Source organism: Olea europaea, chromosome 10, assembly GCF_002742605.1.
Source record: "Olea europaea var. sylvestris chromosome 10, O_europaea_v1, whole genome shotgun sequence".
Taxonomy (NCBI): Eukaryota; Viridiplantae; Streptophyta; class Magnoliopsida; order Lamiales; family Oleaceae; genus Olea; species Olea europaea.
In genome coordinates this window covers 31746204-31772045 of record NC_036246.1, presented here as the reverse complement: position 1 = coordinate 31772045, position 25842 = coordinate 31746204, and the positions used below count along the sequence as shown (strand labels likewise).

The following is a 25842-nucleotide window of genomic DNA, read 5'->3' as shown; positions in this document are numbered from 1 at the left end:
TTTCATAGTAAAACTTGCTAACTTTGCCGATGTCCTTACTGGTGAAGTTAATACTTCAATTCTCAGGTTTTCAAAATCTCTTATTAAATGATCATGTCCTGTACACAGTGTTGACAACTGTCTCATATTCTTTCTACTCAGTGCATCAGCAACTACATTAGCCTTACCCGGATGGTACAGGATAGTGCAGTCGTAATCTTTCACTAATTCTAACCACCGTTGCTGTCTCATATTCAACTCCTTTTGGGTGAAGAAATATTTGAGACTCTTATGATCAGTGTAGATCTCACACTTGCTCCCATATAGGTAGTGGCGCCAAATCTTCAAGGCGTGCACTACCGCTGCTAGTTCAAGGTCATGCGTGGGATAATTCTGTTCGTATTGGTTCAACTGCCTCGAAGCATAAGCTATCACTTTCCCATGTTGCATCAAAACACATCCTAAACCAAGTTTGGATGCATCATTGTAAATCACAAAACCTTCTGAACCATCGGGAATAGTCAAAATCGGCGCAGATACGAGCCTGTCTTTTAACTCTTGAAAACTTTGTTCGCATTTCTCTGACCATACGAACTTAGACCCTTCCGAGTCAACCGTGTCATAGGACCTGCAATCTTGGAGAATCCTTCTATAAATCGCCGATAATAGCTGACTAACCCTAGAAAGCTCTGCACTTCTCCAACATTTGTAGGTTTCAACCAATTTGTTATGGCCTCAACTTTGGATTGATCCACTTCAATTCCTCGTACTGAAATAGTATGGCCAAGAAATCCCACTCGGTCTAGCCAAAATTCACATTTCTTGAATTTGGCATACAACTTTTCCTGACGCAGGGTTCTCAAAACTATCCTCAAATGTTCTTCGTGTTGCAAGGAATCTCTCGAATATATCAGTATGTCGTCAATAAATACGATGACAAACATGTCCAAATACAGATGGAACACTCTATTCATCAAGTCCATAAACATCGCAGGGGCATTCGTGAAGCCAAAGGACATCACCGTAAACTCATAATGCCCATACCGAGTCCTAAATGTCGTTTTTGGTATATCAACCAACTTAATCATCAGTTGATGCTAGCCTGACCTTAAATCAATTTTTGAGAATACGGATACGCCCTTCAACTGATCAAATAGGTCTTCAATCCTAGGAAGAGGATGCTTATTTTTTATCGTCAACTTATTCAATTCACGATAGTCGATGCACAGCCTCATAGTACCATCTTTCTTCTTTACAAAGAGTAACAGAGCTCCCCATGGAGATACACTTGGTCTAATCAACCCTTTGTCTAGAAGTTCTTCTAACTGCATCTTTAACTCTTGTAATTCCTTTGGTGTCCTTCGATACGGAGCTTTGGACACAGGAGTAGCTTTAGGTACCAAATCTATCGCGAATTCCACTTCTCTATCGGGCGGAATACCCGGTAGATCATCGGGAAACACGTCAGTATACTCCCGTACTATTGGCACATCATCCAATGTTTTATCTTGAGATGAGGTGACGATAAGACTGACAAGATACCCCCGACAGTCAGGCTTCCTCAACATGCTTTTTGCCTTCAAAGCTGAGATGATGCGAGGAAGTGCCTTAACCTTCGATCCATAAAATCTGAATTCCTCTTCTCCCGATCTTTGAAAAATCACCTCTTTCTCAAAACATACTATCGTGGCTCGATTTTTACCCAACGAATCCATGCCTAAAATAATATCAAAGTCTTTCATCTCTATAACGTACAAGTCGGCCTCTAACGTTAGTCCATCAAAATTTATTTGTACTCCCATTGCTATCCTATCTGTATCAATAGTTCGTCCTAATGGCATACTAACCTCTAGTGCATTATCATCCTTCTTACATGAAACATTAATCTTAGCTAAACATGCATTAGATATGAACGAATGTGTTGCACCGGAATCAATAAGGACATAAACCGGAGTTCCAGAGATGGATAAAATACCTGCGATTACATCCGGATTTTGGGAAGCCTCATCGTAAGTCAGAGCAAATACCCTTGCTTTTCCTTTCTTCTCTTGTTCAGTTTTCTTAATCGATGGACATGAGGAAACCATATGGCCAGGTTGGCCACACTTATAGCAAGTATACTTTCCATACAGACATTTTCCTGTGTGAAACTTGTTACATTTAGGACATTAGGATGGAGGATTACTTGACTAGCCCACAATTGTTTGCTTCTTAAACTGTCCAGAATTCTTATTCTTATCCTCCCACTTCCTTTTTCCAAAGTCATTATGCTGTCCCTAATTTATCAACTTCACCCCCGAATAAGTTACTATTTGAGCTTTCTTCACAACTGCCTGAAAAGTGGTGAGATCGTGTGAACTCACAATCTGCCTGATCTCTGGGCGCAGGCCCCTCTCGTAACGTTTTGCCTTCATTAGCTCAGTACTTACAAGATGTGGGGCATATCGGGACAATTCCTCGAACTTGCTCTCATACTCGGAAATTTCCATATCTCCCTGTACCAGTCTTAAGAATTCTGCCTCCTTATAGTCTCGTAGAGCTTGTGGGAAAAACTTCTCTGTTAGCTCCATTTTGAACTAGTCCCAAGTTAAATTGTGTTGTTCCTCCTCAGTGCGAGTACGTGATGAGGATTCCAACCAATGGCTTGCTCTTCCAACTAGCATAAACTCAGCACATAATACTTTTTTATTTTCTGGACAAGAGATGTGCCGAAAGATTTTCTCAATAGCACGCAACCACTCTTCAGCTGTCAGAGGGTCTTTCCCTCCATCAAAGGTAGGGGGTTGATATCTGCGAAACTGTTCTACCGTCGAAATAGACGGTATATGTGGATATGCTAATGGCATTGGCGGTACAGGTGGGATTGGTGGAGCTGGAGGTGCAGCCTGAGCGGCCAAGGCCCGTTTCAACTCATCAATCTCTCGCCTTAATTTCGTAATTGTCCTTGCTCGCACCATCGTCATATATACCATCATAAATGTAATCTCATTCAGAGAAGTCGACAGTACTTGCACAATATAGGGAAGAGATTTATAGCTCAAAAAAATCTTTTATTATCATCTAAATAAAATCCTTCAAGAGGAATACAAAGCAATAACAGAGCGTCTGGCGCTAATCAACGAAAAACAAAAGAAATCCTACTAGACATCAATAACAATTAAATCAAATAAAATCTACTAAGATTTTGATTCTTTATTCATCGTCATCACTAATTCAGCCTCCATGAACCCTAAGTTTTTTAGAAGGTTGTGCCTCGTTGTCTGAAATAGGTGGAGGTGCATCATCGTGAATGTACATCTCAGTAGGTACACTATTGTCATCAGGGATCGCGATCGGGCCAACTCCCACTGATCTATCAGTTCCATGCAAAAGGCTTCATAGTTAATCTCTCGAGGCAAAGTAGGCAGAACAATACCCCATAAATAATCATAAATCGATTCGGCAGTCTCTAGCCACTCTTTTGGCAAGGCATCGATAAGAAGGCGGGTGGCCCGACGTCCAGTGATCATATAGTCTAGTGGTCTCACCTCTCTCCACCTTACAAGCATCTCCCAAATGTGCTCACGCATATTGTGCATTGGATTCCACTGATACTCTTCATACTGTCTCATGATCTCACATCGACGAGGCATCAATGAACTCATCTTCCTACCAGTTATTCAAAGTCCAATTAGTGGGTATCTAATAGGTTTTAGTTAATTCTTGAGGACTTAAATAAACATTTAATATGGTCACATTCTCAAAATACTTTGCAAAATAATGATTATTCACAAAAAGTATTCAGCTCAAACATATATTAATATTCATAAATACATTTCAAATGTTGTATCTGAAATAACTATTCTATAATCATCACATAGATACAAGCATAATCATAAAACATTCTTTACCTCAAAATCAACATGGCGCGGCTATGGCTGGCATAGTGCTCAGGATCCTCATTAAAAGAATTTTGATCATCTTTATATGTGACACAACACTCCTAAGATATGGTTTCTATCACAAGTCTACAGAAAAATAAACCTGGCTCTGATACCAAGTTGTAACGCCCCGAATTCTCGAAAATCGGAGCGTTAAAAATAATATTCGTTTCTTTCTTTGGTTTGACCCCTTTGACGCTAGCCAAAGTATTTTATAAATCCAAATTTTTTTTATATATATATAAAATATAATGGAAGGTAGTTATCCATATAACTTAAGCAAATGTAGCAAAATTATTTGAAGACAAATCGACAATTACGAATTTCACAACAGAGGAAGAAAAAATATATTTGGCTTAGCAAATGTCTATTAAAATTTATGAAATTTTTACAGGGACTAAAACATTCATATATGTACCACATATAAAAATTTGGGGTTTCGACGATAATGTTTGAAGCACGAAAATATTACTCGAGTATGCTGGACAAGAATCTCGGATTCGACACGATGCATTTACTAAAACGGGCATAGCTTTTTCTCTAGATAATATTTTAAGGAAATTCCAAAGGCTACGATTAGAAGATTCATGGATCTTTCAAACTCAACTAATTTCACTTTAAAACATGTACTGTAGCCCAAGTTATAGTATTTTCAACTAGAAGGACAGAAACTGAAATTTCCACCCAGCATAAAATAAAACTTCATACAAATCAATCCAACACTTTTAAATTCTTGTTAACATGCACTGTCTAAAAATGAAACAAAATAAACGTTAAAAAAAACATTTCTAAAAGTTCATCTAAGTTCCATAAAATATTTACATAAATAGAAATATTTACTAGAAATTGAAAGCATTAGAGATTGCCGAACACTTGCCACTATGCCAACCACTGCCATGCCTCGATCTTAACCTGTAAAATTATTTGTAGTGATGAATACTATAAATAAAACTCAGTAGGAAACACTTAAATAAACGGTGAAAATATATATTTTCAAAAATGCAAACTTTGGTTAATTGTGTCACCGACAATTTTAAGCAAATTGGTGATCAGTTAGTCCGCTTACTCTTAGGTTTTGATAACCCCATTTCATTTGTCATAATCATCTCTTCATCTCTTGTTTAAACCACCAAACGGTGATTCCATCATGAGCAACACAATAACAAATTTAATGCAAACGAAAATATATAAATCTTACATCACTTACATAAGTGCCGAAACACCCCTACCTTGATGTTTGGAGTTTGAATACCTTTTTCACGTTCAATATATAAATCTAGAATGCAGCGTACTTCTTGCCTCTTCTTCAAATAAATTTTCAGATTTAAAGATACTTTAGTTTATGGGAAATGGGGATTAATATGCTAAAATAGGGATGGTTAAAATTGGAGGTTACAATGGATAATAAAGTGGGGGTAATGGATACAATTTGGAGTTGTAATTTTATTTTCAAATGAATGATCGGGGACGGTTTTGGCATTGACAAAAATAGAAGTTTATTAAAATGATAAGTTAGAGCAATAATAATGGATGATGAAACATGCAAGTGTTTTGTCCAATTTCAAAAAAATAAAAAGTTTACATAATGGAAACAAAAATGGTAGTATTAAAATAAAGTGTGTCGTAAGAAAAATAATGTAACCAAATTAACATAAAATTGTCCATTAAAAGCGATTTTAACACCTTGTAAACTTTAAGAAAATCAATTACGCAGAATTTTACTTTCGTAACCAAAATTTAATTTGAACTATTAGGAAGTGTCGTAGTTACATAATAATATAACCCAAATTATATTTGAGTCCTATAAGAAAATTTTATTTGAAACGAAACAAAACACTTTTTTTTCGATCGCTACATCAAACAAGGGCATAATTGTTGTCGAAAGCCGATTTCCTACTGTAAATCTTGAGAAAAGCACTGTTTAAACTTGGGGCCGTCAAAAATAAACTCAACAACATGACATCAAATCAAACGAAGATCTAATTTTCTCATCTTTTATACAACAAACTATAAATAAATAAATAAAAAATGTTGACCCCCACCCTTGAAGGCCCCCACAGCCCCGCCCCTAAAGCTTTGTGAGTGAGATAAATCATGGGACGTGCCCCAACAGATCAGGGAACAAGAGCTGCCTGTTCACTGTGCCTACAAGGAGTCCAATTCCATGTCTCAGGAATCCAACCCCCCACACTGGACTGCCAACAAGGCGTGAGATAACATCACTCCTGTTCTTTGTTCTTTGCACCACTGAACTATGCCATAGAGGGCTCTTTTATATAACATACCAGACAGTAGAAGACGTGAACTACACTCAGAATTTTTAAAGGCAACAACACAATCCAAATCCTAACACATATTACCCAGGCTGGAGAAACCACCCAGGTTTTTAATGGAGTAATAATCAGGGAGCTCACATTGCGCCACAGCAGACCACACCACCCGGATTTCAACAGAATAAGAAGAAGTCTTCCTTGGAAGATCTTGTGACTAAGTTAGCAGAAATATCCACTCAACACATGCAGAGAACGAATAAGAGTTTGCAAGTTCAGGATGCTGCTATAAAAAATTTGGAGAATCAAATGGGACAAATAGCCAAGGCACTTTCAGAGAGACTACCAGGAACATTACCTAGTGACACTGAAATAAACCCTAAGGAGAACTGCAAGGCTATAACTACTCGTAGCGGGGTAGTGCTACCTGAAATAAATGTGAAAAGGTCGGTTTCTACACAAGAGAGGGTACCTACCAGGGTTGAGGAGCATTTGGAGAAATCTACACCGAGCAAAGAACAAGAAGAAATACCAGAGGATCCAAAGGTTAAGGTAATCGCTCCTACCAAAGACATGGTTCAACCACTCCCATTCCCACATAGGCTACAAAAGCATAAGCTGGACAAGCAGTTCTCGAAGTTTCTTGAGGTATTCAAAAAGTTCCAGATCAATATACCATTTGTGGATGCACTTACACAAATGCCTAGCTATGTGAAATTTATGAAAGAAATACTCACAAATAAAAAGGACAGTGATACTGAATGAAGAATGCAGTGCCATCTTATAGAATAAGCTACCACCTAAACTAAAGGACCTAAAGAGTTTTACTATCATTTACACTATTGGTAACATGTGATAGAGTTCTCTGTGATTTAGATGCTAGTACTAACCTCATGCCTTATTCTATTTTCAGGAAATTAAACTTGGGAGAGGCGAAGGCAACATCGATCTCATTGCAGTTGGTAGAAAGGTCCATAAAATTTCCCAAGGGAATTATTGAAGACATATTGGTTAAGGTCGATAAATTTATTTATCCTGTGAATTTTGTCATTCTAGATATGGTTGAAGTGGACATGCCATTGATATTGGGAAGAACATTCTTTGCAACATGTCGAGCGTTAATAGATGTTCAGAAGCGACAATTGATGTTGCGATTAAATGATGAGCAGGTGACATTCAATATTTTCAGTGCTATCAAGTATGTAACGCCCCGAATTCTCGGAAACCGAAGCGTTAAAAATAATATTCATTTCTTTATTTGGTTTGACTCCTTTGATGCTAGCCAAAGTATTTTATAAATCCAATTTTTTTTATATATATAAAATATAATGGAAGGTAGTTATCCATATAACTTAAGCAAATGTAGCAAATTTTTTTTTTTTTTAGACAAATCGACAATTACGGATTTAACAACAGCAGAAGAAAAAATATATTTGGCTTAGCAAATGACTATTAAAATTTATGAAATTTTTACAGGGACTAAAATTCATTCATATATGTACCACATATAAAAATTTGGGGTTTCAACGATAATGTTTGAAGCACGAAAATATTACTCGAGTATGCTGGACAGGAATCTCGGATTCGACACGACGCAGTTTACTAAAACGGGCATAACTTTTTCTCTAGCCAATATTTTAAGGAAATTCCAAAGGCTATGATTAAAAGATTCATGGATCTTTCAAACTCAACTAATTTCACTTTAAAACATGCATTGTAGCCCAAGTTTTACTATTTTCAACTAGAATGACAGAAACTGAAATTTCCACCCAGCATAAAAATAAAACTTCATACAAATCAATTCAACACTTTTAAATTCTTGTTAACATGCACTGTCTGAAAATGGAACAAAATAAACATTAAAAAAAACATTTCTAGAGGTTCATCTAAGTTCCATAAAATATTTACAAAAATAGAAATATTTACTAGAAATTGAAAGCATTAGAGATTGCCGAACACTTGCCACTATGCCAACCACTGTCATGCATCGATCTTAACTTGTAAAATTATTTGTAGGGATGAGTACCATAAATAATACTCAGTAGGAAACACTTAAGTAAACGGTAAAAATATATATTTTCAGAAATGCAAACTTTGGTCAATTATGTCACCGTCAATTTCAAGTGAATTGGTGATCAGTCAGTCCACTTACTATTAGGTTTTGATAACCCCATTTCATTTGTCATAATCACCTCTTCATCTCTTGTTTAAACTACCAAACGGTGATTCCATCATGAGCAACACAATAACACATTTAATGCAAACGAAAATATATAAATCTTACATCACTTACATAAGTACCGAAACACCCCTTCCTTGATGTTTGGAGTTTGAATACCCTTTTCGCATTCAATATATAGATCTAAAATGCAGCGTACTTCTTGCCTCTTCTTCAAATGAATTTTCAGATTTAAAGATACTTTAGTTTGTGGGAAATGGGCAAAAGAATTAGGGGAGAAAATGGGGCTAAAGAAGTTTTTTTTTTTTTTTTTTTTTAAATTTGAGTTATCAAAACAAACTTATGATTTAAAATGAGGAGACCCCTTATATATATATATATATATTTCAAATGATGTGGCCGGCAGTTAATTGATGTGGGGAAATAAAAAAAACGTGGTTAGTTGGCAGTTAACAAAAATGGAGATTAATAAGCTAAGATAGGGTTGGTTAAAATTGGAGGTTACAATGGATAATAAAGTGGGGGTAATGGATAAAATTTGGAGTTGTAATTTTATTTTCAAATGAATGATCGGGGATGGTTTTGGCATTGACAAAAATGGAAGTTTATTAAAATGATAAGTTAGAGCAATAATGATGGATGATGAAACATGTAAGTAATTTGTCCAATTTCAAAAAAAAAAAAATAGTTTACATAATGGAAACAAAAATGGTAGTATTAAAATAAAGTGTGTCGTAAGAAAAATAATGTAACCAAATTAACATAAAATTGTCCATTAAAAGCGATTTTAACACCTTGTAAACTTTAAGAAAATCAATTACGCAGAATTTTACTTTCGTAACCAAAATTTAATTTGAACTATTAGGAAGTGTCGTAGTTACATAATAATATAACCCAAATTATATTTGAGTCCTATAAGAAAATTTTATTTGAAACGAAACAAAACACTTTTTTTTCGATCGCTACATCAAACAAGGGCATAATTGTTGTCGAAAGCCGATTTCCTACTGTAAATCTTGAGAAAAGCACTGTTTAAACTTGGGGCCGTCAAAAATAAACTCAACAACATGACATCAAATCAAACGAAGATCTAATTTTCTCATCTTTTATACAACAAACTATAAATAAATAAATAAAAAATGTTGAACCCCAACCTTGAAGGCCCCCACAGCCCCGCCCCTAAAGCTTTGTGAGTGAGATAAATCATGGGACGTGCCCCAACAGATCAGGGAACAAGAGCTGCCTGTTCACTGTGCCTACAAGGAGTCCAATTCCATGTCTCAGGAATCCAACCCCCCACACTGGACTGCCAACAAGGCGTGAGATAACATCACTCCTGTTCTTTGTTCTTTGCACCACTGAACTATGCCATAGAGGGCTCTTTTATATAACATACTTCAACCAATAATACATAATATTCAGCAATCTCTACTTACAAGGTCCTATGATTAAACTCTGCTCCTGTCGATCTTAACTATTTATCAAATGTTTCCTTTCTATTAATTATAGCTAGTGATTCTTGATTGCAAAATGTGCATATGATATAGCATACACAATAACAGTTTTCCACGTCATGTTGTCTTCAATATATAATCTAATTTTCAATTACCCTTGATTGCAAATGTGCATGATATAAAAATTTTCTTCAAGGCAAACCACTTATCCGCTAGTATTTCTATTAACAACACAAGGGAAAACCCCACGAAAGTCTCTGACAGTGAAACAATATCGGGAAAAGGAAAATGAAATTTGTCACGAAAGAATACACTCATATTTTGTTGTTTTTCCTACAAAAAGCAAGCACCATGAATCCTTCAAAATTGCGTACAAAACAGAGCCCCCTCAAGCTATTGAGCATGGGATCGCAACAATACATTCGGTCCCTGTAAAAACACAATTAACGAAAGGAACATTGCAATTAATTCTTGTTTGCACATGAATTTCTGTGCGCTTCATAAATCAGCAGATATTACTGAAATGCATAAAATTATTAAAAACATGGAAAATGCAAGGAGTCCAATGAATTCAAAAATTTGTACATATAAGACAAACTATGTGCTTGAATATGTACTCGTGAAATTCAACAAAATAGCCATACACAACAGGAAGTCTAGCTCATTTACCCCGTTTGAAGTAACAACTTGATGCGCAGGCTACTAGCTTGATGTAATAGTAATGGTCAGCCTTCATCCAAATATATATTTCGCAAAGAATCTATTCACTAGCTTCAGTGCCAAAATTTTGTACCAAGAATTCATCAAGTTGTCCCCAATTTGGTGGACCGGATTCACCAAAATTAACAGAAGGTAATGATCTGATGCATCCAAGGATATGCTGAATGTCGCAATAAAGCCTGGCACAGGATATCCCAAACATTTCAATAGCAGAAGCAAATGAACAATAAATGTAATTCATAGTAAGTTTGTGTTTAGAACATCAAAAATGGTTCTATAAAGCTAACAATCATCTGATCATCATCTCAGAAACATTTGGTATACAAAGTACTGCTGTATCAAGGTCCTTGATACCTGCTATTTGCTTGTGGACTGTTTATCTGCAAGGATTTAAATGCTTCAGAAATTTGAGAGTGGAAGATTACAACAACTTGCCTGCAAAAATAGCGTGTGAAATAGGCATCAATCAGAAAATATAAAACATATCTGAAAAGCATCCAAATGTAAATATATTTTCAACCAAGTATAAACGTTCTAACTAGCTGTGTTTGAATGAAATAACCGAACTTTTGAGAAGAAAAGGACAATGAATGAAAAGGTCTGGTGAACCCGACTTCTGCAAGTAGGGTCTTACCCAAAAATAGCTTGAACATCCTCTTCAAGCAGATGTTTAGATAATGTGCGTTGAAGATAACCAACTTCCTGAATTAACAAATTCAAAAGCAAAAATCAGTGAAAAGTTGCATTTAATGATTGGAAAGCATTCGGAATTATGGAAAATATAAACCACAGGGGGTACACACCATTTGATCTGCTCCAGAGAAGTAAACTAAATATAAAATTTCATATATCAGAAGCACTAAATGTGAGCTCTCTCTTCTGACTTAAAAGACAATAGCAAAAGGTAATTGAATGACTCAAGGAAATACAAGATGCTGAACCAGATTTTGAATTTATATTGTACATATCTCCTATTTTTCTTGCGTAAATGACATTAGCCATTAGGATGTTAGGCTGAACAGTGTCTAAGGCAGCTTTTGTATTATCCCTACGAAAGTAAAGCTAGAGCTGCAAACAGCTACTTCCTGAAAGAAATCGCAATCACTTTTTTATTGGTGCATTCCTGTTGATTAACAAGCACAGTGGCACACCCCAAAAGGTGACATGTCACCTTCATTTCTTCAACCAGTACAAAATTACACTGGTATGCATGAAGAAGTAAAAAAATCTCTAATTCTGCAACCTGAGTCAACCAATGGAAGATAATTGACAACTAAAATCATCAAGATGAAACCCAAGAAAACCACTTGATGGTGGGGTCGCACACAAACCTTTTTTAAATAATTATTTTTTTTATTGATATAAAGTTTTTTGCTTAGGAGGAGAAAATAACAGCAGTAAAGCTCTACAGCAGTTCGGCAATCTGTACACGTTTTTGAAGAACACACTATTTTCAGATGGAATTAGCACATCAACAACTGGCCAAAGTGAGCAACAAAAGCAGATGATTGGTGATTGAGTAATTGAAAGTTCGCAATAGTTTTATATCTCTGAAACAATAGCATCCACGAACTGAAATTAACACATAGGTAACTGTTAAAATGGAGCAACAAATTAATAATTACTTTCTCATCTCTTTACCTATCTTCGCAGCAATATTTCAATTTGCTTTGACATTTTTCATTTCAAATGCTTCATTCTATATCTCTGAAAACCTTTTTTCCCACATTAGATAAAGTATAATGCAATAAGAAAATAAATCAATACTGCATGCCAAGATCTCCCCTCATACTGCTTGACATCCCCTGGAGAACAGGACGTCAGGAAAAATGGGCAGTTTTCTTCAACCCATGGCTGAATATTTACATAAAATGACACATTCTTATGTACCTTAGTGAGAGACCGAGCAAACTGACTCGGCTGTGGATCAGTATCCTCTGATCTATTCCAACTCTCAACAATTTGTGGCAAGCCACGTAGATGAACCACCAATCTTTCTCTCATTATCTGAACCAGCTTAGAGTGTATCTCATCGCGGTGAACTTTGTAATCCTGAAGTCAAGGAAACAAACAATAGTGTCAGTAAGGTTATTAAAAGAGAGTCTGACAACCAGTAATATAGTTACGCAAAATATACAGATAAACATTCCAAGTTCTATAGTGATTTTCAAGCAATATAAGAAATGTGTAAGATGATATCAGTGGCATATATTGTATCTTTTTATCATTTTTTGTTTCGCTAGAAAAGAAGAAAAGGTATGGATCAGATGCTCTAAGAATCAGAAAAGGAATTAGGCTTAAGCTCTATAGTGCTTTAGCTGATTAACTTCATTGGGACCAAAAAGTCAGCCACCAGATAAGCCAACTCTTGAAGATTTTGAATATGTTAAAAGAAAAACTGAGTACAGAAAAACTGAGCACCATTTTAGGGAAGAAAGAAAAAGATTAAACAGTAGCATTAAAATTAATATAAATCTCACTTTTAACCCTGATTCAAAATGTCACTGCTTAAACCCCAAAACAAATGTTATTTCTGTCACATGTTATAGCATTTTATGTCATCATTGGTCAATGCTTTAAGAAGTTCCAAAACGTCCTCATTGTTCATCCAGGGACTACCATCAAACCACATATAGGTGATAAGACCTGTGGCCAATTTCTGTTTGCATCTAATAGTAAGATTGTAGACAACATGAAAGAAATACAATTGTTTAGAAGTTGAAATAATCACAAAAACAGCCTCAATGCTTTGTGATTTTCAGCCAAGATGTTGATCGACCGCATCCCACTGTGGTAACTGAGAGGGAGATCTTAAACTACTTTTATACTACATTATTTAACGGTGCACTGCCTCAAAAAAAAAAATTAAAAAAAAAAAAATGGGAGCCCTGATTCAATTTTATTGATACTAGAAAATTTTCAAGGTGGTCAAATACCAAGGTAAATGGATTAAAACATACTCTCTCCGTCCCAATTATATAGGCAAAGTTTTTTTTTTCTCTTGTCCCAAATATATTTGCCTGTTTTCTTATCTAGAATATTTTGTTTTATTCTTTTACCAATATACCCTTACTCAATTTTCCCCATTTAATATGTCGATTTCTTGAAATCATCCAAATACACACTTTTCCCACTTCTTGGAAACATGAAACTCTCATTTCTTCTTCTTCAAATTAAATCCTTTAAATTCTTTACTAATTCCAACAATAATTTACTACTACATACTGAAAATTAAATAGGAGAAAACTAGAAAAGATCTTGGCAAAATTTAATTTTTCAATGACATTAAAGAAGATTTCTAAATCCGTGTGAAAAACAAAACAAGCCTATATAATTGGAACAGAGGGAGTAATAAACTTAATGGAAATATTAATCAAGGTGACTTTTCATAATGATCAACAATATCTGAAGCTAAAATATATTACTTCAGAAATTGCCTGAGTAGTAAAAATAGTCTATGAAGATAAGCAGTGTTCGTTGGTAGTATGACCATATAAAGAGCATCAAAAAGGCAAAAATTTCTTTACAGAAAACAGAACAGGAAGAGTAATACTATAGAATGAAAATTCACTTACATTTGCTACTCTGTCAATCTCTAACAACAATAGCCCTTTGTATGTCTCTGGCACTTTCAAGGAGAGAACTCTCCTGATTTCTTACATCCAAGAAAAAAGTCTTAAGTCAGTGGATAGTGCTTCAAATACTTAGGCAGAGACTACAATTTCAGGAAAGGAAAACAACAAAAGAAACATATGCTTGAAAGCCATCAGAAGTGCGAAGGAGTAGAGGATGGACATTAACCACCTACTAATGTGCAAACAAACTGTTTGAAGATACAATTTACTTGTATTGGAGGCAGAAGGGCTGCAACATCTTTTCCATAATTGGAGTGTAAAGGGATTCACTTGGTGAATAGGCAAGCTATGGAAAGTTTGCATATGTGGACCAGATGGATTGAGCAAAATGGAAGCAGCTTCTGAAGATGATGAAAATCCTGGGATACCTTTTTGTTTATTTTAATGATTTCAGTGCACACCAACTTGTAACAGTTTTTCATGGATTTATTTGTGTTACAAATTTGGTGAGCGAATATTGCACGAAGGTGGTGAGGCTTTTTTTTCCCAAAATTCTTCCAAGCTTTATTAAAATCCTCGCTTATGGCGGAGGAAAACTGTAGTTACAATACTAAAAGGACAATCCAAATAACAAGTAAAATCTCAATAGACACCATTACCCAAAACTTCAAAATGCATAGTTCATTTCCTCAAATAAGCCACCCCCATCATAACTAGACAAATTAAGCCTCAAGCAAGCCTTGGCAAGTCTGTCCAGTTATTAAAATGTTTCAATAGGCCCTTAGCTCCCAACCCAGCTAGACAATCTGCCACTTGATTCTCTTCTCTCCATTGATGTGTCACTTGGTAATCAAACTTCAATAATAGCTCCACAAAATCATTCCAAAAGTCCCACAGATACCACAAAGAACATTTCCAGGATAATATCCATTAGACCACCAACAGCGAGTCACGCTTAATGTCAATATGATTTACCCCCAACTCACGGCATAAATGTAAACCTTCAATGAGTGCTCTTAGTTCAGCTTCATTATTAGTCCCGTCATCGAAATAAATACTAAAAGAGGAAACCAATTCACCTTTTTCATTGCTTTTCACTCCCCCACCACCAATTTGTCCAGGATCCCCAAGACTACTACCATCCACATTAAGTTTCACTCGATTATGGGTGGTGAGGCTACATGAATGTATACATCTTGAAAATAGGTCACTTATTTTCTCAATGGACACAGTTGATGGATTTAACAAACAAAAATATCCACACACCCCCTCAAGGCACAATTTTTAAAGGAGATACATTTAAGTTAATCACATAGAAAAACATGACCATCTATAACCCAATTGAAGGACATGAAGATAGAATTTATAAACTACCTGGAATAATCGCATAAGTGAAGCTGATAACCTGACTTGCCATAGCCAAGTGTTTAGAAGTAATAGACTTCAAACCAGAGACCTGAAATGGATTTTTTTTCCCAAAAATTTTTATAAGAAAACGCACAATGTAGTAACTAATATTGTATGATGAATTAACATTACAAAAGTAAAATCAACTGAAACACAAGGTGGATCAACAATAAGTCTCAACCTGAAGTCATTATTTATCAACAGATTTAAAATACCAATCATGGATCACCATAAAACTAGTACCGTTTCTCTAGAACTTTTTAGACCTATTAAACACACTCATCTACATCAAATTGTTCGTAGTGAAATATTGGCATCAGTTCTTTCATTTTTCTAGGAGGAAGAAGAACTCGAGATCAGCATATGAATTTAATTACTTTTCCAGTTTTCTTGCCCAAGACAAAATAACCTTAACATTAATTTTATTCTAGAAATCTGTATTCAATCAAGACAGTCCCTTAAACCCTTAACTCTCCATCACATGCATCTAACTGTTAAACTCACACTTCATCCACGAGAGAAATTTGGTGTAAATAAGAAATTTAGTAATAATTAACAGTAGATATTTCATAGTAAATCTTGAGTGCCCTCAATGCTAGTGCACAGGCCTACATCCTGCACCAAGCCTATCTGTATAAGCATTTTTTTTTTTTTTTTTTTTTTTTTTTTAAATTAGCCTTCCAGGTGGTAGTAGCTCATATTCCTATTCAAACTAAAATATGGAGAACCAATAAGGAATCATTCGAAGCTAAGATAGCATCTATGGTTAATAGAAGGTAGCGTGTAGAGATGTTAATGGATTGGATTTTGATCCAAATCCGATAACTCGATCAAAATCCGAATCTGATAATCCATTAACTAAATGAAGCAAATATAAATATAGGTCAATCCGATCCAATTTGTTATAATAATATAATATATTTTATATATTATCACATAATTTTTTCATTTTGAAACTTGTATTATATTTTACAAATAATTTTCAAATAATAAATAATATTTGATAATAGTATGATATTGTTAATTGAAACATTTAAAGAGTTTTTAATTTTTTATTAATTAAAATAAAATAATAATAATAATTTATTTATTTTATAAATTAAACAGCCAAAGGGACCAATAGTTGAAGTTTTTTTATTGTTCCCAATTCCCACAAAAGAGTCACTAAAATATCATAGGATTTGCAATCTATAAATAGATGAATCAAGAATTGGGTGAAAAGATTTATGTGCCTTTTAATTATAGGGCTTAGAAGTTGACTAATATAAAATTTTTATATTCTTAATTTATTCAATTTCGGGTCAGATATCCAATAACATAGTAAATTGGATACGGATTTAACGATCAAATATCCATTGGATTATCGAATTAGATAATTATTCTTATCAAATCGGATATGGGCAGATCCGATCCATTTACAGCTCTACATCTAACTACTTTTTTTATTACTTTTTTATTAGGTTTACCATGTACATTAATAGGTATTGATAAAGAAAAATACTGGAAAGTTTTATATTGAAAATTTAACCTGACAATAAGTGTGATACAAATAATAGAAAGTCACCAATCACATGTCCACTATAATACCTGCAAGGCATTTGCGCCAAGAACAAGATGACACGTCCTTGAATTGAAAAATTTCAATATCTCAACAACACGGTGAACAACTTCAGCAGATAGTGTTGGCAAACAATTATTCATATCAACGTACTCTGACAACATCTTCACCAAATATAAGCCACTGACGGGAAGGGGAAAAAAATGGAAACAAGGTTAGTAATCAAGTTCTTTTTTAGACCCAGGACAGATATTCAAGCTGATATTGAGAAGATAACTTGTAATTTGAATATCAATGCATTCATAAGATTAAAAGACTAGTGCAGTACTGAAATACCTGGTGTAGGCAAAAAGCTCCAAGTACTTTACAAATAGCTATAATCCACCCAAACAAACCAATTAACTAAATGTTGAGTTGGTGAAGTTTCTCATTTTTTCAATTTTTTATAGAATTATTTAACCCCTCAGGAAGGCCCCCATTACCCAGAGTGCCAGATGCAGTGCAGTGCACTCTCCAACAGATTATATGGCCATGGTAGTCCAATTCCTAAGTTTTCAGTTTTACCGGTTTATTTAGATCAGATTACTTATGAACACACTAATAGAAGAAACGTGTCTATTGTTTCCCAAATAAGCTAGTCAACATTAGAATTTTTAACATTCAGAGAAAGATATAAATAATGACGGCTCATCAGTTTACCAAGTAGAAGGAATAGAAAGATATATAAAAATAATAATAATAATAATAAAATAACAGATATGCACAGCGTCCAAAGAAAACATACATTTCTAAAGAGACAATTATTAAGGATGGCTCACCAGTTTACCATGTGATATCCAACACCTTTAAAATAAAGCATCCTGAGGGAAGATTTTCCCCGTTCTCTCGTGTTAACATTATTACTTTGAGTGGAAGACGTTCCAGAAGTTCCAACATCAGTATTGCCACTACCAGACGCCCCACTCAGGCGTGAAGATTCGGCATTTTGTGCGTGACCTGCTGACATTCCATTAGAATCTGGCAGTTCAATGTGTGGAGATGAATTTGAAAGTCCAGCATCAGCCTCAGGGAAATCATTACTGCTTGATATTGTTTCACTGTTGTCATATGTACCAGGAGCTTCATCTCTATGTCCATCAGTCATGGAATCTGAAGAAGTCAATGAAGTGACAATGGTCTGAAACTCATCTGGAACATCTATCTCAGTCCAATTTTCTTGGTCAAGTAAAGCCTTCATCTTTGCCATCTACAATAACCAACATGGGAATCAGTCTAGGACTCAAAGTTAGAAACCTGGTTAAAGCCAACAAAGTCAGGTGGAATGGAAACTAACTCGAAATTCATGCTGGAACTCGATAAAGGCTTTAGCCTGTGACTGTAGCGTTCCACGAATGCTGTATCCCAACCTTCCACCAATCTGTTTACGTTAGCATAATATGGTATCATGACCACAACAATACAAAGCTCTATTTGATAGACAAAAATGGACCAGAAAATCAATATTACCTTCTCTGTTGAACTTATGAATTCCTGACTGATGTTATAGACACTAAGAAAATCCTGTAGCCTCAATTTTGGATGAATTTGAGAGCGAATTCCAACAATTTTTGCCCATCTTCCATGAGCAGCATCACAGGCTGCAAATAGAGCTTCTGCATTCTCTCTTAAGATATCAGTTCTGTACATAAAAAGGGAAAATATATGTTAATGAAGAGTGTGAGTGTGTGTGTGCGTGTGTGTGCATTTCACACGGTACAAGCGTTCATTTGAACTTCTAAATACATGTCCAGACTCATTCGCAATGTAGTTGGGCCTCTAATTTGTTATTTCAGAAAAATAAGAAAATAAATCAAGCAAATGATGTATTTGAATAATCAACATCTAGTTAAATATAACAGCCTCGAGAGGAATTCATTTGAGGGGATCTCTAACCAAAGCTTTTTAAATCTTTTACTATTCATTAATTGATAAGTAGAAACTAATTTCTCTAGTGATTCAATTTTCAATGTGAAGAAACTACGACAAAAGCATAACAATTGTACAATTACTCTAAAAAATCTCTTCAATCCATGCCAGCATTTCCAAGGACTAATATTTTGTTCTCTTTTTGGCAGAATAAGCTACATCCCTTGGCAAAGATGCAAAATTTTTCTGTATTGTGTTATTGTTTGCTAGAACTGGGTGGAGGAGAGGAACATGTGACGGCCTTAAATGCTACTCGAATCCTGTGATTCTAACTATTATTGATGGATGTGGCCTTAATCCAACTGTCAGGGATACAGAGTTGATAGAATCGGATAAGTTTATTTGTCAGGAATGATTGCCTAACCTTTCTTCTCCATTAGCAACAACCTTTTCTCTTATCACTCATGAAACCCTTTCCCTCCCCATATCCAGTAAAACTAGCCATGATAACTGGTTGCATTATGCAAGCTCTGTCCCCTTTTAATCTCAATGAGGAAATTTTACAGATTTAACAAAGACCCACAGGCCAAACAGGAAATTTTCCTCTGGCCTTCTGTTTCCCTACCAGCTGAATAAGCAGCCAAAGAAATGTGTATCCAACTATAACAGCCAAGGGAACAGAATTTTACCGGAAGTTTCTTGAAAGATTTGATGGACTTGTGTTATCATTTCCCCTTCCCTGGATAGATGAAACTCTGGTATCATTCCCCAGGGAAGATTGTGATAAAATGGAATTACCCTGCTCGTAAGTCTCCTGAGTTGTCTCTGGAGCAGCTGCACCAAGTGCAATTGCAGCAGCAACTGAAGCAGCAGCATAGTGACCACTAAGATTGCCCATTATCCACTCAATTGCTTTTTTAACATCAGAAGCCCTCATCAAGCGCATCTGCATTCACTAAAAGAAAGAATCAAGTAACATCATGCCAAAATTAGAATCAAGAGTGTACCAAGAACGAGAATTATATCTCGATGAATGACGCTAAATTTGAGTCAATTCAATCAAACAACACAAATATCAAAAATATGATCCTCAAGAAAGGCTGGATAACATACGTTCCAGGGCTAGTATAGATATTGTAATAAATGAGGAAAGATCGAAGCGAAAATTTGTAGTCAATTGGGATGGGAGGATCCACCTTATAAACATCATGCCAAATCTGATTTCCCAGGGCAATCTTACGGGTCATGTTGAAAAGAATTCTACCAAAAAGTGGCTTATCTTTCTTTAAAAGTTAAGAAGCTGATTATAGACCCAAGGTATAATTATAGAACAATTGCTAATGCTCTTCTGCACTATAAAGTGCTTTTATTTCTCCTAGCCCTCTCACTCTTTACAATTCGAGCTTAGTAAGTCTTTCTTCTTGTCATAAATCCAATTCTTCATAGAGCTCATTGTTTCCCCAGAACATAACTAATCAAATCAGCACTAATCTCGAAAATAGCCGTTCATGTATAAGCCTCCGTTTGGCAAATCTTATAAATTATTTTTTTAAATGGTCAAATTTTATTTTCAACCACACTTTCCAATGAACTCACAAGTACTATCTACTTATACAACATTCATTTCTATCTATCTAAAACTAAACCGTGTCTAGATTCTTCCCAAAAGGAGGCTAAGAAAAATAGCTAAAAATTGCACATTTCCATTGCTTGTAGTATTTTTTTAGGTAGCTTACACCAAATACTATATAAAGAACTAATAGATGAATAGTTAGTGTTTACCACTATATTGTTCACGTGGCACTGTTGACTTTTCAGTATTTAGTTAAATTAAGTTTTGCTCAAAAATCTAGTTTTATGTTCTTTCCAAGATATTCTCCTTTCTTCTTTGTTATATTTCTTGGTTGACAAGTGTGGTGGCATTTGGTCATTCAGAAATGACTAGTCCGGCAACACACAATAACTTCTTTTCAAACTTCGTTTATTCAAAATTTAGCAGTTGGCTTTTACTGTTTCTTTGAGGACACTGGGATTGCTCAAATCGTCCCCAAAAGAAGCCTTATGGATAAGTAAGCAGTGATCAACTTGTAGTTTCTAATTTATAAACTTTGTGCAGGAACTTACATCATGAGTAGCAGTTACACCACTTGAGGCAATGTCATAGGGAATATAATAGGTTTATTCTGGATAACTGTAATGTTGAAGTAGGAGAAATGGGCACAGATACATTACCTGTACAATCATGAAAACTTCCTCCAAAAGTTTCAGAAAGCCATCAGGTGACAGACTTTTTAACTTAGTTCCGAGTGATGAGCCTCCACCTGAGTCATTATTTTAGCATGTAATAAGAATATAAGGTAGAGCTTACAGCTAAAAACTTCTTGCAAAGCTGGTTAGCTTATGTAGTAGATACCCCAAGAGCCAATTAATGAAATCTGAATTGCTTATCAAAAGGGAAACAAGAAAGTGGATGTCCGTTAGGTGTGCACAGTGCTATTTTGTGCGAAAATCAAACATTCGTATAAGGTCAATATGCAAGTGAACCCACCATCTGCATCCACAACCCCGTCTCCAGAAACAGAATCCGACTCCAAATGCATATTCTCAACTGCCAGTTTGACTGAAGTTTTTATTTCAGAAACAAGTGTATCACGGTATATTCTCAACACAGCAGGTAGCTTTCCCTGTAATGAGCATCACACATGATACTATTCTTCAATCTAGGCATCATAACTTCAGCTAGGCAAGTAACCGCTCAGATGATTAGTAGGTAAATAGATACATGATAAATGTGGAACTGACCGTTCTGAGCAATCCAATGATAATGGGAAGGAGCTGGTCTTGAAAATTAGAAATACGCTCTTCCTCTAGTCTAACCTGCAATATTTTAAAATTAGTGTTCAACAGAACTATTGGACTAAAACAGAGTGACAACAACCAAAAACAATGAAGCAAAGAGAAACAGAATCAGAAAGTTTCCACTGCCAAAACAGACTTGACAACATTCAAAAACAGTAACGCAAGGCTACAAGAAACATAGTGCATAAGGTCCAAAATCGAGGAAAACAAGACCACAAATTACAAGGTGAACCAGAAATAAACTAGAGAACATCAGCATGCTGTACTAATAAAAAGCACGTAAGTTGAAGGTAAGCGTCTTGTACTGTATTACGGCTTTTGAGTCGATCAAACCAAAGAAATGATAAACAAAAGATACTGATATCAGAACATAGCAGATGGCAACCTCAGCAGTTCAGAAGTTATCAGTTGAAGTATAACCATTCAGGCAATATTTTCATATCTCGAACAAGATGCTGGAAAACCACTTGATAATAATCCAAGAAATGAAATATTATGGAATAATAGGCATCAGCATTATGTATGGATGCAGCTAAAACAGGCATGCAAATTAATCCACAAGTTTGCACTTGCATATCTCATGCTTACTTCATTATCTCTTCCATTATAAGCCGAGCTATGCCTTGTTAATGATGCCTCCAGATCATCAGCACCATGCAAAGATGCACGGATGAATTCTGCTGAAAGAATGCTACAAGAATGAATTTGATAAGTCAAAATACCAAGCTACCTTGCATGTAACTCCATTATCAAAATATGGGTTAATTGTTAAAAAAAAAAAATGTTATATAGGAAAGTAAAACTAGGTTGACGGCCAGAAGGAAAAGATTAATGTCCAATCAAAAAGTTACAAAATCATGTATAACTTGAAAATGAAGCTAGCCACTTTTTGACAACCATTATTTGAAAACTCCTTTTTCTACATACTCATTTTCAAACACACATTCACACAATAAAATATTTTGCACGTAAACCTAAAAATTTTCCCTACTTTTTAACCACGCGTTCTCCTAAAAATAGCTATTCAAAACATTGTTTTTCCCAGATAATTAATATTTGGGTACAATGAATATAGTACACTGAAACATGAAATTAAGCCCTTGTTTGAGCCCCATTTTAGAGGAGAAAATAAATTTTTGAATAGTGTATTGATGGGAAATGTGTGGTTAAAAAATAAGAAAAAAATTTTAATTTGCGTATAATATTATTTTATTGAAGGATGTATGGTTGAAATGATGTTAAATCACTGTTAAAGAATGCATTTTGGTGGAAAAATGGGGCTAAATTCAATCTAAAGCAAGTCCTGATAATCAAGTGAAAGGGATGAAATCGAAAAGTAAAGCATGTACGGGTAATACAAATACCAAAAACAAGCTGTAAAGAAACAAAATGCACTAAGTAGCAACCTCACTATTTAAGTAAAGCGTCAATAAACTTTATTTGCAACTAAAATGCCTATTCTCTGAAGAATATTTCTTCCTCATTCTCAACTTTTTCGTACAATTTCTTATGTTCATTCAAATCATTATGACAATCACAGTCACTCCCACATACCCAAAGAAAAGCTTTGTTGAAATTTTCACAATCCATGCAGCAGTAGGACATGTTATATAACAAGACACAGGACAGGTAGACAGTAAAAGACATTAGCAAAAGGATACACCAAAGAACAATAACAAACAGATACCAGGCTCTTAATCATTTTAATATGTTTGATGAGAAATTCTGAATGTAGCAAGTAATCGTATCAAGATTCACAGATCCATCCCATATTACTCGCCATAGCTTTTTTGGTTAACTTAAATATATAATTTTGAATTACAAACTTGTTAGTCTCAAATTGAAAAAGCCTCCTAAAACTCTATAAACGGTTTTACTTAAAAATATGGCAAATTGAACCAAAAAAGTCGAGGGGTGACTAGATATAAGAAGAGAGTAGTAACTCATTTGGTGTTTCTAATAAGATCCAGATTTGTCCATCCATGCTTAGAGTAGATTATGAGGTCTAACAAAAACACTGAATCAGACTCATGCATAACCACATTTTCAGTTTCTGATTTTACAGTGATCATTATAAAGAAGAATGTAAACCTTCTGATCAGTTTATATAGAAGCATTTTTAAACGTGGACCCAGAGGCAGCAGAGATTAATATAAACCAGACTAGTCAAAAGCAGGTCAAAACCCATGAAAACCACAATAAAGGCAATCAGTAGAAACCAAAAACCAGTAACAGCCAGCTTTTTCAATTATGCTCCTGAAGGCTTTCACCAGATTACCTTTAATGATGTCAGTAGGAAAGTCTCCTCAAAAGAATAGATGTTAGAGAAAATTTCATTGAAAAAGCTTTCTTAAGCTGGACAGCAACACTAGAAAAATAAGAATCTGCCACAACCCTTCATCTCAGGGCACGAAAGACTAACCTGTTAATAGAGTCTATTGAAGTTGCTACATGGTTCCGAAGATGACGAAAGCAATGCAAACCAGTCAGCTCGTCACCATCCTACCCAATAAATAAGCATTTGCATTTTTATCGGATGAATGGAGGAAAATGCAAAGAGAATAAATGAGAAGATAAATAGAATAGACCTCCAATCCATAGAAATATTTGTAACAAATGAATTGTGCAATATGAAAACTAAAAGCATCTAAAGAAATGCATCCAAACGTAAGCCACGGGATTCAATTTTTTATTTCCTCCGCTAAGTATTATGATATACCTAATTGAATGCTACCATGAAACAGCGCTTTAAAATAGTTTTCGAGAACTTCAAGAAGCCATTATTGTTTTTTGCCAGCTCTGTCCAAACAGTTACAATTTTCTCTCATGATATTTCTGTACTGTGTTCAAAACAAGAGAAGAAACAGAGCTTTAGCCATTTAAACTATGTTTATATAGTCATACTTCAAATTGATTATTTCTTCTATAAGAATGAATATTCATTCGTCACATAAAAGAATCAGTCATTCTCAAATTCTTGCAGTTGAACATGGGGAATCTAAACCTCAACAATGGAGAAGAGAAAAAATACGAAGGTATATATTCAAAGCAATCTTGTGGAAAGTTTACTTTTTATTCCAAATAATAATAATAACTCTATTTTCTGAATATGACTGGACTTTCTGGGGGGAAAAAAATAAAGCCCAGAACTAATTACTTATGGAATTCCCATCACAAATTAGAAAAGATGAAAGGAAGGAAGGAAGAAAAAGCTGAAATGGCTGTAAAATGAGATACTTCAAGAAACTGTAAAACATACGAAAAACATCAGCCACAGACATACCAATAAATGCTGCAAATCATCAGTAATGTCTAAAGCTCCAACACAATCTGCAGACGCGACAAGCTGCACATGATAGGCAATGAATATGTTAAGTCAATATGCTAACAGTTGCGTGTGTAGTAATACAAAAATTAAAAAAAAAAAAATGAAGCCTCAGAGTAACTGGAAATGCCCATAAGCACTCGTCTTGAAGCATAACACCATTGGCAATATAACTAAAGAGAAGGCAAAAGTTAATCAAAAAGGGGCTGTGAGGAGGGAAAATGAACAATAAAGCTAAATCGGGACGGTTAAATGCCCTGAAGAAAGTGCACAACCATTAAATAATAATAATAATTGACGGGGTAGACTATATTGAATCCAATAATGTATCTCATCTTGCGCATGCAGAGCCAAGATAGTTTTGCTTCCACTCATCGTGAAAGATAATATCCCCAAACTGATAAGAACAAGTCTTAGTTTCTTCTTCTTCTTGTTATCATGAAAGAGAACTTCCATTCAGGTTGCCCCAACATCATCATATATATAATGCTCACCTCCAGTGTGGAGCAAGATTTGATCTTTTTTGCAATGTGATTAACAAATGCATGGTGTCAGTGGTAATTGTCTCCACTCCTCCTGGGCATCTTTCGCAAATGTAAACATCATGTTTATATATATTTGAAATACAAAATGGCTATGGGTAGTTTACAGATAAAAGATGATTTGTTACTAGGAATCAAAAGGGGGGGGG

General features: G+C 35.1%; 1 protein-coding gene across 2 annotated transcripts in view; it reads right to left on the bottom strand.

Moving 5' to 3' along the window:
* Positions 1–9959: 9959 nt before the first annotated feature.
* LOC111401848 (vacuolar protein sorting-associated protein 54, chloroplastic) overlaps positions 9960–25842 on the bottom strand; it is a 17608-nt gene continuing 1725 nt past the window's right edge. Inside the window, exons 2-19 of one of the 2 annotated variants that reach the window (XM_023029789.1) lie at positions 25110–25172; positions 24249–24328; positions 22415–22517; positions 21770–21844; positions 21516–21651; positions 21200–21288; positions 19657–19913; positions 18569–18740; positions 18396–18479; positions 17881–18308; positions 17092–17245; positions 15472–15553; positions 14098–14177; positions 12413–12574; positions 11157–11224; positions 10877–10957; positions 10472–10701; positions 9960–10231 (exon numbers count right to left, since the gene is read on the bottom strand). In XM_023029789.1, the coding sequence (XP_022885557.1) occupies positions 10563–10701; positions 10877–10957; positions 11157–11224; positions 12413–12574; positions 14098–14177; positions 15472–15553; positions 17092–17245; positions 17881–18308; positions 18396–18479; positions 18569–18740; positions 19657–19913; positions 21200–21288; positions 21516–21651; positions 21770–21844; positions 22415–22517; positions 24249–24328; positions 25110–25172 (2253 nt within the window). In that variant the 3' untranslated portion in view covers positions 9960–10231; positions 10472–10562. Of the gene's footprint in view, positions 10232–10471; positions 10702–10876; positions 10958–11155; positions 11225–12412; positions 12575–14097; positions 14178–15471; positions 15554–17091; positions 17246–17880; positions 18309–18395; positions 18480–18568; positions 18741–19656; positions 19914–21199; positions 21289–21515; positions 21652–21769; positions 21845–22414; positions 22518–24248; positions 24329–25109; positions 25173–25842 lie in introns of those variants that run through there. The other variant, XM_023029790.1, reaches the window with a different exon arrangement.